This window comes from Balaenoptera borealis (genome assembly GCF_965194805.1).
Source record: "Balaenoptera borealis genome assembly, chromosome: 6".
In the NCBI taxonomy this organism is placed as follows: domain Eukaryota; kingdom Metazoa; phylum Chordata; class Mammalia; order Artiodactyla; family Balaenopteridae; genus Balaenoptera; species Balaenoptera borealis.
Window position 1 is genome coordinate 122,754,202 of NC_138863.1, and position 12,774 is coordinate 122,766,975.

At 41.4% G+C, this 12,774-nt stretch overlaps 1 protein-coding gene and 1 long non-coding RNA gene across 2 annotated transcripts in view; one reads left to right on the plus strand and one right to left on the minus strand.

Moving 5' to 3' along the window:
- Positions 1-12,774, plus strand: part of CNTNAP5 (contactin associated protein family member 5) — an 862,652-nt gene that overhangs the window by 499,333 nt on the left and 350,545 nt on the right. Inside the window, exons 9-10 of the mRNA XM_082397815.1 lie at positions 6,503-6,652; positions 9,582-9,753. Of these exons, the coding sequence (XP_082253941.1) occupies positions 6,503-6,652; positions 9,582-9,753 (322 nt within the window). The remainder of the gene's footprint in view (positions 1-6,502; positions 6,653-9,581; positions 9,754-12,774) is intronic.
- LOC309631478 overlaps positions 1-12,774 on the minus strand; it is a 571,739-nt gene that overhangs the window by 398,624 nt on the left and 160,341 nt on the right. The gene's annotated exons all lie outside the window — the stretch shown is intronic.

A 12,774-nucleotide genomic window follows, 5' to 3' on the forward strand; every position in this document is an offset into this window, starting at 1 on the left:
AAAGTGTCTGCACAGTAAAGGATACTGTAAACAAAACGAAAAGACAGCCTACAGAATGGGAGAAAATATTGGCAAACCATGCGACCGACAAAGGGTTAATTTCCAAAATATACAAACAGCTCACATGACTCCATGTCTGGTGATGTTTCCGGTGCTGGGGACGGGGGGACCCAGGGATTCAGGAATGCCGCTGACCATCCCACACAAGAAGCATAGTACAGAATACCACACCCTCAACTAAAGATTATCCAGTCCCAAACGCCCAGGGCCAGAGTGGAGAAACTCTACTTCAAGGGAAAATGTTACTCCTGTAAAAAAGTGTAGGCCTTCAGCATATTGCTAAACTGCTTTTAGTGTCAATTTCATCAAACGTGAACTGTAAATTGTTGGAAAGGTCTCATTATACAAAGTATTAAAAAAACACATAAGATGTTGATAGTGATATTTATCTAGAAAAATAAAATCAAAGTAGTAAAAGTCAACGAGAATTCCAAGGTCAGACCTAAGCGGATATTTTAAGAAAAAAAAAAGTTGAATTGTGCCTTAATCCTTCTTAGAAGCTAGAAGTTCCACGAAAGGACAGGGCCAGAGTTTGAACTCAGTCTTGTCAAAGGGGAAGTTGCCTTGTGAGACTAGAAGCTGGTGCAGCCACTTTGGAAACACTCTGGCAGTTCCTCAAAAGGTTAGCTATGGAGTTACCATATGACTCAGCGATTCCACTCCTAGGTGTACATCTAAGAGAACTGGAGACATAGGTCCACACAGAAATTTGTACAACAGTGTTCATAGCAGCATTATTCATAATACCTGCAAAGTGGAAGCAACCCAAGTGTCCATCAACTGGCAAAAGGATAAACAAAATGTGGTCTATCCACACAATGGAAAGACATTCAGCCATACAGATAGACTGATACAAGCTGCTACCTACGATGAACCTTGAAAACGTTATGTGAAGCAAAAGAAGCCAGTCACAAAAGGGAACATGATGTATGACTTCATCTATATGAAATCTCCTCCATCGGCAAATCCATAGAGACAGAAAGTGGATGAGTGGCTGACACAGCTGGAGGTGGGGGACTGGGGAGATTGGAGACCGATAGCTAAGGTTACAGCCTTTCTTTGGGGGGGGGGGCTCCAGACATTTTAAAATTAATTGTGATTGCTTGCCTAACTCTGTGAATATACAGAAAAACATTGAACTGCATTTTACATAGAAGGAGTATACAGTATGTGAATTTTATCTCCTTAAAGCTATTTCAAAAATATAAGTAAATAAAAGCAAAGGTGAATTCCACAGCAGAAAATAGAACTCTGCAGAGGTAATTGGCCATCAGAGCGATTCCTGGAGCAGAGCAGGGCTCGCTTTGGAAGTGTGGAGCGCAGAAGGGACTCACCCTGTGTGCCTGCCTGACAGCTCAGCCTAGGTGCCCGACCCTTTGAATTCTGGCTCTGTGGTAGCCATATGACCCAGGGCAGCCTTGCCAGTTTTCTGTTTTGGCATATATAACGTGAGGGCTATAAAGCTTGGCCTCCAGCGCTATGGTGAGACCTAGGAATTACATATTTAAAGTGCCGGGCACGTTGTAGATATTCAATACTGGTAGAGTGTATTATTAGCTATTTTTACAATTGGGCTGTGTTTCACATTTCAATTTGCAAGTTCAGTTGCAAGGATGGAAAGTGTCTTTTTTTTTTTTTTCCATGAAGAAAAACTTCTAAGCCTATTTAACCATCTCTGTGAGAGACCTTTTATACTCATGCCTTAGGCTGAATTCTGGGAGCAGGAAGCAGCCACTTTAAATAATGGGGGCAAGAAGTGGAAAAGAACGAAAACTTTCCCTATCCTTTATCTCAGCCTCAACAGTTTGTTAGTTTTGAAAAAACGATTATAAACGTCGCACACTTTTTTAGAAACTTGGCAAATTCTAGTACTCTGTATAAGAAAAAAGAATCTGTGATTCTATCATTCAATATCGTTCCAGTACTTTTGTAGTTATTTTTAACAAAATGGGAACCGTACCACACATTTCAGGATATCACTATCATTCCTGGAATTATGATTTTTAATGACTATATTATATTCCATGTTATTATTATTATTAATGGTAGAGAACATTTCATTTACGATAGTGACAAAGAGGGTGAAATACTTGGAATAAATTTGACAAGAAATGTGCAAAACCATACAAGAAAAATGTTAAAACACTCCTGAAAGGCACTGAATAAGACTTGGACAAATGTAAAAAGATATCCCATTCTTGGATGGGATAACGCAACATTATAAAGATATCATTTCTCCCTAAGTTAAATTACAAATTTAATACAATCTCTATAGAAACATCACAGTCTACTTCATGGCATTAGATGCATTATACTAAAATTCGTACAGAAAAACAAAGATTCAGGATTATATTCCATGTTACTGAATATACTGCATCTAATTTATCTAACCTACCCTTATTGGAAATATTAGTAGTTGTGAATTTTTGCTATTATAAATGATGTCATGAACTCTCTTCACCATAAAGCTTGTTTGCAGCTCTGTTACTATTTTAGGATTAATTCTTCAGAATAAAATTTGTAGAGATGAGGTATGATATTTTTAGGGTTTTTGATACTTGTTAGTATATTGCCTTCTAGAAAGAATTACCAGTTTTGAAATTTCCTGTTTCCCTCTCTATCCACTAACAGAGACTATAATTGGTTTTTATTCTTTACCAGTCTGGGAGATGACAAATATTATTTAACATCACATTAAAGTTCAGAAGTTTTATGTTTGTCGTCATCCAATAATCTTTCCAGAACCCACGTCCCACATTTTCAGCCTCAGCTTTTCAATCATATGAGTGCTTAGCACCCCTAAGTGGTCCTCAATACTGTATTTTTCCACCCCGAGAGGTTTTTTCCCCAAGAAGGTGTTCCTGGCCTCAAAGGTAACGCTTTCCTGTTCCTTTCATTGAGAACTTTTGTTTTTTCAGAGCTCCTTATCTTAGGTTTTTGAAGGAAAGCAACCTGATGGAATTGATTTTCCCTAATTTGTGAATAATTAATAGCACTTAAACCTGTACCTTTTAAAGAGCGTTCTTAAAAAATAAACCTGGAAGAAGCTCCAGGGGTGTTATTTTGGATCCGTTAACAGAATGAAGGGAAAAAGAGAGCCCAGGTAGAAGCAGATTTTTAGAGAGGGATCTGCCAGTTCGCTTGCCTTGGAATCTATGCCCAGGTCAGCTCCTCTGAGCCAGTCTTATTTTTCTTAGCTTCTTTCCTTCCTCTTCTGAAACCTCTCACGGATTAGTTCCCAACCCGGGCTGCGCAACTGAAGCTCTGGGGGTCTTTGAAACTTCCAAGGCCTGTGGCCACCCCCAGAAGTCTGCCTTAATTAAGCTGGTGTAGGGCCCAGGGACCTGTCTTTTCCAAATCTGCCCAGGTAATCCCTTTGTGTGGTCAGCAGCAAGAGCTACTGTTCGAATAATTCTAAGAGCTAAGATTTCACACAGGCTCTCCCTGCAGGGACTAGGGACCATGTAGGAAAAGATCAAAAGAGATCGAATTAAAAGGAAAAGCAGACCAGAAAGAAAAAACGAAAAGAAAAAGAAAACAAACAACTGACCAAGCAAACCCTTATTAAGTGATGCTTTTAAAGAAAGAAATGTGGATAGTGGCCTGGGGAGGGGGTGGGACCCCAAGTCAGAACATATAAGCTTGAGCCCCAGCCCTGGTCCCCTCATACTGAGTAGACCTCTTCCTCGTGCCAGTGTCCTCTGTACAGTGACTCAGTGATGTGTCTCTAATTAGATGGCACACTCCCCCGGCCTCCGTCTGTACTTTCTTCCCTACTGTATCCCTGATGCCTAGCTGGGCCCTTAGGGGCTATTTTCACCCTATGTGTTGAAGTAGTTACTGACTTCCTTCCAGCCCAGTCTAGAGTTTACCTGCAAATGCAGTCTCATCTGTTATGCAGAGGTATTTAAATCAGTATGCAAATGACAGTAAAAGGAGTAAAGACCTCAGCTGGCCATGCCCACCAAATGCCCCTGACAGAAGTCAAATGTTCAGCACCAGGAAACACCTGCCAGACCCTCTGCCTCAGCAGAATCCCTGTTGCTGGGACCCAGACCCTGGCCTTTGGGGGAAAGTAGGGCCTCCAGGCTGAGTAGCTTCTGGATTCTCCTCTCCACCCCAAGCAGATGTTCAGGGCTGCAGCAAACACTGGCTGAGAGGGAGCTGGCGGGAAATGCAGGAAGACCTACATCTGGGCCATTCTGAACAGATGGAGCACGCTGCCCCGGTGCAACGCAGCTGGGCCCCCAGCCTGGTGCTGTGCTTTCCCGGGGGGCAGCTTCTCCTGCCATCAGATGGCTCAGGGGCACGAGCTCTTCAGTAGCTGTTCTAAGAAGCCCTGCAGACCTCCGGTCTGATTGTCAGTGCTTTCTTCCCAGCTGGTTTCTCAGGGACTGCGCCCCTGTAGGCGCTACCAAGGCTGAGCTCCTTTAGCTCCGGAAATAGCCCTTCATCCATCCCTTCCTCTCCATTTTCGCTGCTAATACTTTGGCTGAGACCCTGGTCATTCTGTCTCCTGGTCATTCTGTGCAAGTGAGAGGCCCCACCGGTTCTGTTTCCAGCCTCGACTCCGCCCAGCCCCGACTTTTGGCCACCAGAGTCTCTCAATGTGCAGCTCCAGGCAGGTCATCACCACGCTAATGGTCCCCTCTTGGACTCCCAGTGATTTCGTCACTTCTAGACCAGTGATTGCATTCCTGGCTACACATCAGAATCATCAAGGGGGCTTGTTTAAAATGCAGATGTCTGGGACTCCATCGCCAGAGATTCTGAGAGAATTGGCTTGGGTAAAGTGCCCTCCAGAATCCTTTGTCCGAGGACATTGTTGAAATGCCTTCCTTAGCCTGGCACACGAGGCCCCTGACCGGACTCTCTTCCCACCTGCTTTCCTGTTGCCCTGTCCTGCTTCTCATTCCAGACCTTTGCTTCTCTGTACAGGCTCTCTGTCCCCCGGAACTCCTCAGAAGTGGGAAACTCTTGCTCAGTTTTCAAAAACCGCCTCTTCTATGAAGTATTTTCAGGATCCTTATGTGGAGTTAGGTCTTCCTTCTCTATCCCCATGTTACTGGTTCACCCCGAATTGCAAGCAGGGCTGTTGTCCGCCTGCTTCTCTAAGCCACCAGCCTGAAGTGCTCAAAGGACAGTATTTTAAGCCTCTTTGCCTAAGTCTCTTCCGTCTAACTGTGGATTACCCCAGGATAGAGACCCGATGATATGACTATCCTTTCTCCCAAATGCAGGGGAGCTGCATTGTGGTTGCTCTTCTGTCCTTTTGCTTTAGCGAGCCTGATTTCTACTTGCGACGTGATATGAACTGTCCTACAGGCCCTACTGTATTAACGGGTATAATTCTCACAAGAGGCTGTGAGTACAGTCATTCTCCCCATTTTGCAGGGGAGGAAACTGAGGCAATGAGAAAAGAAGGATAACTCGGCCCATAGCAGGGCACATGTCTATTGAGTGAAGACATGGGGGTGCTCTGTGATCTGGTTACAAACAAATCTTTGTGACTGCACTGGGTAATACGACCATGTTTCCTTCAGCAAGCACTTTGCACAAACAGAGCCTTAAAAGATGATAAACTTTTTGTAGGAAAGGGTGGAAACACTGGTGCGTAATTCCCAGCACGCTTCCCTCAACAAGGTAGGTCAACAGTGCAGTGCAAGTCAAAGGCATCGGGGGCAAAAGAACGAGAGAGAAATTGCCTTTTAATAAACACCCACTGTGCCCACAACCTGGGAACTTTCCTGCCTGATCTCAATGGATCCCTTACCAATGATACAGAGTAAGAATTACGGTATTTACAGAAGATAAAACCAGAGCTCCGTGAAGGTAGATGACTCAGTGTCACATAATTAGTTCAGGAAAAAGGTTGGAACTAAACTAGCCTGTTACCTCCTTTCAGCAGGAGATTCCTCTGCCTGGTGTGTCATTGGAATCTAGCTTTCCTCATCTACTTTTGCCTCTAAAACAGTTTATTTTCTTTACTAAAAAAGAAATATAAGTCACGTGTAGAAAAATGCGAGAAGACTAAAATTGCCTATAACCCCACCACTCAGAGTGTAAAAATCACAGGGAACGTTTTGAAGTTTTTTTTTTTTCTTTTTCACTTTTTACTCTGCATTTTATATCAATAAGTCAATAAATGTTTTCTATACCTTTGTGGTATACAAACACATTTGTGTTTTGCCCTTTTGTTTTCAAACCAAACATGTCAGAAGTGGTTCAGCCCCTTTTAAAAAAGGAAAATAATAGAATGAAGTGGTAAAAAGAAAAAGAAAGATGGCTGGGAAGCAGCTGAGGGTTTGTTTTACGCCAGATGAAGAGAGGGGCCGCTCTGAGAATGTACAGGGACCACCGCAGGCAAGGAAACGAGCCTTGCTCTCTCCACACCTGCCCAAATCCATCATCCCTACACTTGCCCTTCCTGTTTCTTTTGCAGGCAGCGACTTGAATGATGGCTTGTGGCATTCAGTGACCATCAACGCCAGAAGGAACCGCATCACTCTCACTCTGGATAACGATGCAGCATCCCCGGCTCAGGACACCACCCGGATGCAGATTTATTCTGGAAATCGCTATTACTTTGGAGGTAAATTCCCCAGCTTTTGAGGTTGAAAATAAAGGAGGGAGGATGCAGTGGACAATTATTTCGCTACGACAATTCTTTTCTGTGTCAAACTGACCGTTCTCCCAACACACACACGCACGCGCACCTTACCCTCAAGCCCTAAGAAATGAGAAGCAAACTTTCCCACAGCTGTACAAATATAAATTATCTAGGTCAGTGCTGAGGAAAAAAAAAAAAATCTAGCTGTAAGAGCTGGTGTTACATAACACATCCCAAGGAGATTTTTGTAGCCATGCCAGACACTATGATCATATTCCAAAAGAGAAACTCAGCTGAAAACTTGGAGAAAGTGTACCGATAGTCAGCAGTACCTGCAAGAGAAAAAAAAAAAAATCCAGGTAGGAAGGTACAACCAGCATCCTCAGTTTTCTCAGTCATTTCTCTGCTGATTTGCTTTCTTAATCCCCTGTTCATCTGTTCCCCACATCCCTGGAGGCCATGCCCATGGAGGGGGGCAGCTAAAAATGAGGAAGACCTAGAAGCCCATGAACTTGTAGCTTCACAAAGAGCAGCCAGTATAGACCCTGCCCCCTCCAATGCTAGGAAACTTTGCAAAGATGAAAACACAAGGGCAAACTGGTAAGGAAGAAAAATACATAATTAGGCATTTGCTTCATTTTTATAGATGTATGTATATTTTTATTTAGTTTTTTACAGGTTTTTCTTCATTAAAAATATTCGTGTCTAATTACTTAGCCAGTTGTTGGTATTATAGAAACAATCTCTAAAGAGTAATTAATTCCAGTAGCTGTGTGACCTCGAGTAACATACTCATGGTCCTTGAACTTCCTTATCCAGGACGTTGGGAAACAAAGCAGAATTTCTGGGAGAATTCAGTGAGATCAAGGTTAAATGTACAACATCGTGCTTTCTACATTAGAACGGACAGACTGGCTTCAGCTTTTGTAGATATGGGTCTCAGCTGGGCCTCGTCTAAAGAGAAGTATCCTGTAAAATTATAAAGTGCAGTCTCTAAAAGAGAATTTGCAAATCACTTCTCTCATACCAATGACATGAGGTTAAGCTTTGAAATGCGAAAGGGACTTTGCACAGATGCTATGTACACATCCAGGTGTCCTGGGAGGGAAGCAGTGTGGAGTGATTCCTTTGTGGTTTGATTTCAGGGCCAGAGCCTCTGTCCTTCACTCCAAATCTCCACATGTGCCTAGATAACAAATTCCTTTAAAAAGGGAACACTTTGATTCTCTGTAAATATTTTATGTCATTTAATTCATGCAGAATCCTTATGAGGTAGGTAATATTAGCCCCATTTTACAGATAATAAGACCTGTGTTTGCAGAGATGAAATAATTTGTGTGAGTAGTAGGATTCAACCCCACATCTGTGTTCTCCATGAGCCACTAGTGACAGCAAAGGAATGTAAAGACTGCAGAAGAAAGGTCTGGTGGCCCCCAAAGATACGTTTCACAGAGTGTATAATTTTGCATCATATGCAGTGTTTCATAGACAGCAGAGAAAAGCAACCTTGTATTTCTTTCTGGGGAAAATGACATTGAATTAATTATGTTAGTTAAGCATCCGAAATGCCTCCAAGGCAAAGTGGCTCCCCTCCCCCAGCTGAAGTGTTTTTAGACGTGGGTCTCAACGGGGCTTCAGGCTGAGGAGGGAAGATTTATCTGGGATCTGAACAGTGTTTAAGGAAATGCCCCACACGTAGACTGTAAACTTAAGGAAAGTGAAAAATGAGTTTGAGGGATAATAGTCAACTTACATAAATTCTCTCTATGGCTTCAATTAGAAGTTGTAGCATCTCTCTTCATTTTATAGTATGCCTGTGAGCCGTTAACCAACTGCTGGGCTTCAGCCCAGCAGTGACTGTCTATTAGAGATGGTTGAAATAATTCCCAATTATTGATGGGTTATTGCCATGTTTTCAAGCATGCATCCCCATATGCTCTGAACCTATTAAAACCATCGGGATGGAGTTTATAAAGAACGCAAGCACGCATGCACGTACATGGCTCTATACCTGTCTTAATGCGTAGTTATTCCCTGGTTGCAAGCTATGCTCAATCAGTGTAGTGCCTGTTTTTTTTTTTTTTTTTTAAAGAACACCCTTTAAAAATGTATGGCATTAACCTTTCAGGTATGTGATTACAGCCCTATAACTATGTGCATTTAAACCCTTCATTCCTTTAGCATCTGGATTTGCTTTGCATATCACTTCAAAATTCCAGCTACTTTCCTGTGTGTACCTTTCTCAGGAACCAAGCCTGATAATGCTGACAATTAACCAGGCAATTACTCTGCTACCATTGTTACCCAAAGCGTAATTTTCTTTGAATGTGTAATTCGGAATTGAAGTGTGCATTTAAAAGTGTGTTTCAAGACAGAAATTCCCAAGTAATGATATGTTGCTTTCCTGGGCTGAGTGAAGTATACCCCACAAAAGAAGGGCAAATAGCTTACGAACAGGGCGAAAAGAAATAAGAATGAGATACATATTTTAATTCCCTGGGTTTATTTCTTTAGGTTTAATAACTATATTTATTTTATATCATGGTTTTAATAATTCCACTATCTGAAGTCTCTGTGGGTTTGATTCTCCTAATAAAGTTGCTGCTGACTTCTAATCTCCTAATGAAGTTTAAAAAAAAAAAAAAAAAAGAACGAGATAAATGCGATAGGATCGGTATCCCCTTTAACACATTTTGTTTTCCATTCTATACAGTGATTGAGTATGCCCCATTTTGTACCAGTTTTGTCCCCTCTCTGAGAATGCTAGGATTTACAACAAAAATGTGTGCACTGCTGTGAATGAAAATACACCGAAATAATTAGACCTTAAGGTCTTCCATCAATAGATCGCCAAAGCAATAACTGATCATTTCAGTATTCTTCTTCATTTTTTTTTTTCTCTGTCCCACAGGGTGCCCCGACAATCTCACCGATTCCCAGTGCTTAAATCCCATTAAGGCTTTCCAAGGCTGCATGAGGCTCATCTTTATTGATAACCAGCCCAAGGACCTCATTTCAGTTCAGCAAGGTTCCCTGGGGAATTTTAGTGATTTACACATTGATCTGTGTAGCATCAAAGACAGGTAATTATGGTCTCTTCTCCTCTGTTCTCCCACCCACCTTCCCATTTTCCCTCTTCTAAATATGAGCTTCTTTCACCAAAATTCGAATCCCCTGACATCAGCCACATTAGACATAATTGAGTCGCCTAATGGAAGATATTTCTGAAAGGATTTCTGGCCCAGAGAAAAATGGTTTAAATGAGTTGAGTCTCTCCATGTCGACTTGCAGTAAATGGGATATGCAAATTAAATCAAAATACAAATTTGTGAAAGGATTAAAATTTTATGCGTAAACAACATTTGATTACTTTGAAGTTAAGAGTGAAGCAAAAAGGAGGGAGGAATTGCTTCTCTCCTAAACCATTTCATTCTTCACTGCAGTGAGTGTCCTTTCTAAAACTGACAGATGAAAATCAAACCCTCTGGGATTCCTATAGCAGGGTCCAGTTGTACAGTGACTCCCTGGTGGCCTGATTTTTGCTGTCACCACCCCTAACCCTCTGTTTCTTTGGCCCAGAGGAGACCGGACCCTGGACAGAGAATCAGCACCTTTATTCCCCAACCTACACATCTAGCAAAAGTGCCCTCTCCCTCTTCATTTCTCCTGGGCTCTGGCTCCTCTTCTATTTGAAGTTTCTAGATTCAAAGATGCGCTGGAGAACATAAAAGAGGGGAAGTTTCTGAATTTTCAGCAAGGTTAATCATGTGATCCATGTTTCTTCTCTAGCACTTAACCTCCGTCTTTCTTCCAACTCTACTCACCCCAGTCAAAATACCATTGACCGAATAGGTGAATACATGTTATGTGCTTGCCTGTGTGTGGGTGATACAGAGTCCCTGCTTGTGTTTTATCAGGGAATTAATTATACATTACTATAAAATGCTATCAATGGCCAGGAAGTGTACCCTTATTTGTGGGACATATGACAGTGGCAGCTGAGGTCAGGAAGGTTTTCAGGAAATGGTGTTGAGCTGAGTTTTAAAGGACGGACAGGCTTGGCTGAGGAGTGGGGGTGATGGTATTGTAGGCATATGGGCAGGATATGGCATGTGAAATGCCATAGAAATGGGGGGAGGGTCATGGCTTGCAAGTATTTTGTCCACTCAAGACGCTTAGTTTTCATTTAAATATCTCTAATATTGGGACGCATTTTACATCTGATTGTTTATAATAGTTGAATTGGCAATATTTATTTTTCTTCGGAGCATATAAAATAATGGCATGTCTTACAACGAACGGTGTCTTAGATTCCACAAAATATAGCTCAGTGGGGATGGTAAGTCTTGGTAGTAGAGCACGTGATGTGAACAGGGCCAATTAGGAAGAACTTGGCGTGCCTAAGGCATTTAGCCTCGTGCTCTAGGAAGACTCAGGGAAGGTAGTCAGATTTGCTTCGTAAAAAGAGTACTCAGGAAGTGGGAGAAGGATGGATTGGAAAAGAACCAGCGCAGAGGTAGTGAGGTGACAGCCCCAGCGCAGGGGAGCAACGATGAGAAGTAGCAGGCGCCTGTACTGAGCATGACACAGAAAGCAGCTCTGCAGACCACAGTCTCCTCTCATGCCTGGAATGACTGATATAATTGGGTGGAACTTTATGTGCGTGTTTCTCTGTTAATACCACTCCGCATGGGATCGTCAACAAATCACACAGACTTGCAGGCTCTCTTGCTTCATTTTTTTCTATTTGGCCAGCTGGAAAAGTGGGTAATAAAATGTATGCTTCATTAGACTGTGCTGGTTTAGAGACCTCAGAGTAAAAGACACTGTGTGGAATGGTTGCTACCCTATAGTCTTTATTAATGATGAGGGGGGAGCATCTGACTTCATCAGCCAGACCGCCTTTTGCAAAGTGTAGATCAGTAGAGGGAACATTTATCAATAGGGATCTCTTATGATAAGCTAATTTCTAATCAAGGGAGCTCTCATTATTTTCGATTACATGGACGCCATTGCCATCTATGCCGCATCATTACTTTTGTGTAATTGTAGTCTGTATAATCGTATTACATACAATTGTGTTTTGGTTAATTGTATAATAAGGGATTGTGTTTAGCTTAGTGGGTAAATGGGACATTTTTCTTGATTTGCCAGACAGTGTCTCTAACAGAAGGGAAACTGGTAAAAGGCTTTGCTTAACTAATTATTTCTTGAACTTCTATTTACTATTTGGTGGAGAGCGGGAGCTGGGGTTAGAAAAGCAGGTGGTTTCTGAGTTTTGCATTTTATTTTTAATGTGTTAATCAACACGAACCTGATTTAAGGGCAAGTGTGAAGTTTTGCCTTCAAGGTGCTTGCCACTTGGTGGGGGGCACGGTTTGGCGGGAGACAAGGGGGTAGAGAACAGTCTGGCTGTGGTTTGTTCTCAGTTTTTGGGGTTTTTTTTAGAAAAATTTAGTAAGGTTTAATGAAATTCAATGAATATTTTAAAACATTAAACACTTTAGTTTTATTTAAATCATTTTCATTAAAAATTTTAGTTTTCATTAACTATGATTCCTATTTTATATTTTATTTGTAATAGCAAGCTTTGAATGCTTAGAAGGAAACAATTTTGTGAAAGCATACAAAAAGAATTTTGATTTTTAAATTTCTTACCTTTATTATGCGTTTTTGATGAAAATATATTCAAATGTCATACTGTGAGTACAGTTGCGTTTTATTTTATTTTAAAAAATTTTTATTTTATATTGGAGTACAGTTGATTTTCCATGTTGTGTTAGTTTCAGGTGTACAGCAAAGTGATTCATTTATACATATACATGTATCTATTCTTTTTCAGAATCTTTTCCCATTTAGGTTATTACAGAATATTGAGTAGAGTTCCCTGTACTATACAGTAGGTCCTTGTTGGTTATCTATTTTATATATAGTAGTGTGTATTTCTTAATCCCAAACTCCTAATTTATCTCTCCCGCCTACCTTCCCCCTTTGGTAACCATAAATTTGTTTTCTCTGTCTGTGAGTCTGTTTCTGTTTGGTAAATAAGTTCATTTGTATCCTTATTTTAGATATCACGTATAAGCGATATCATATGATATTTG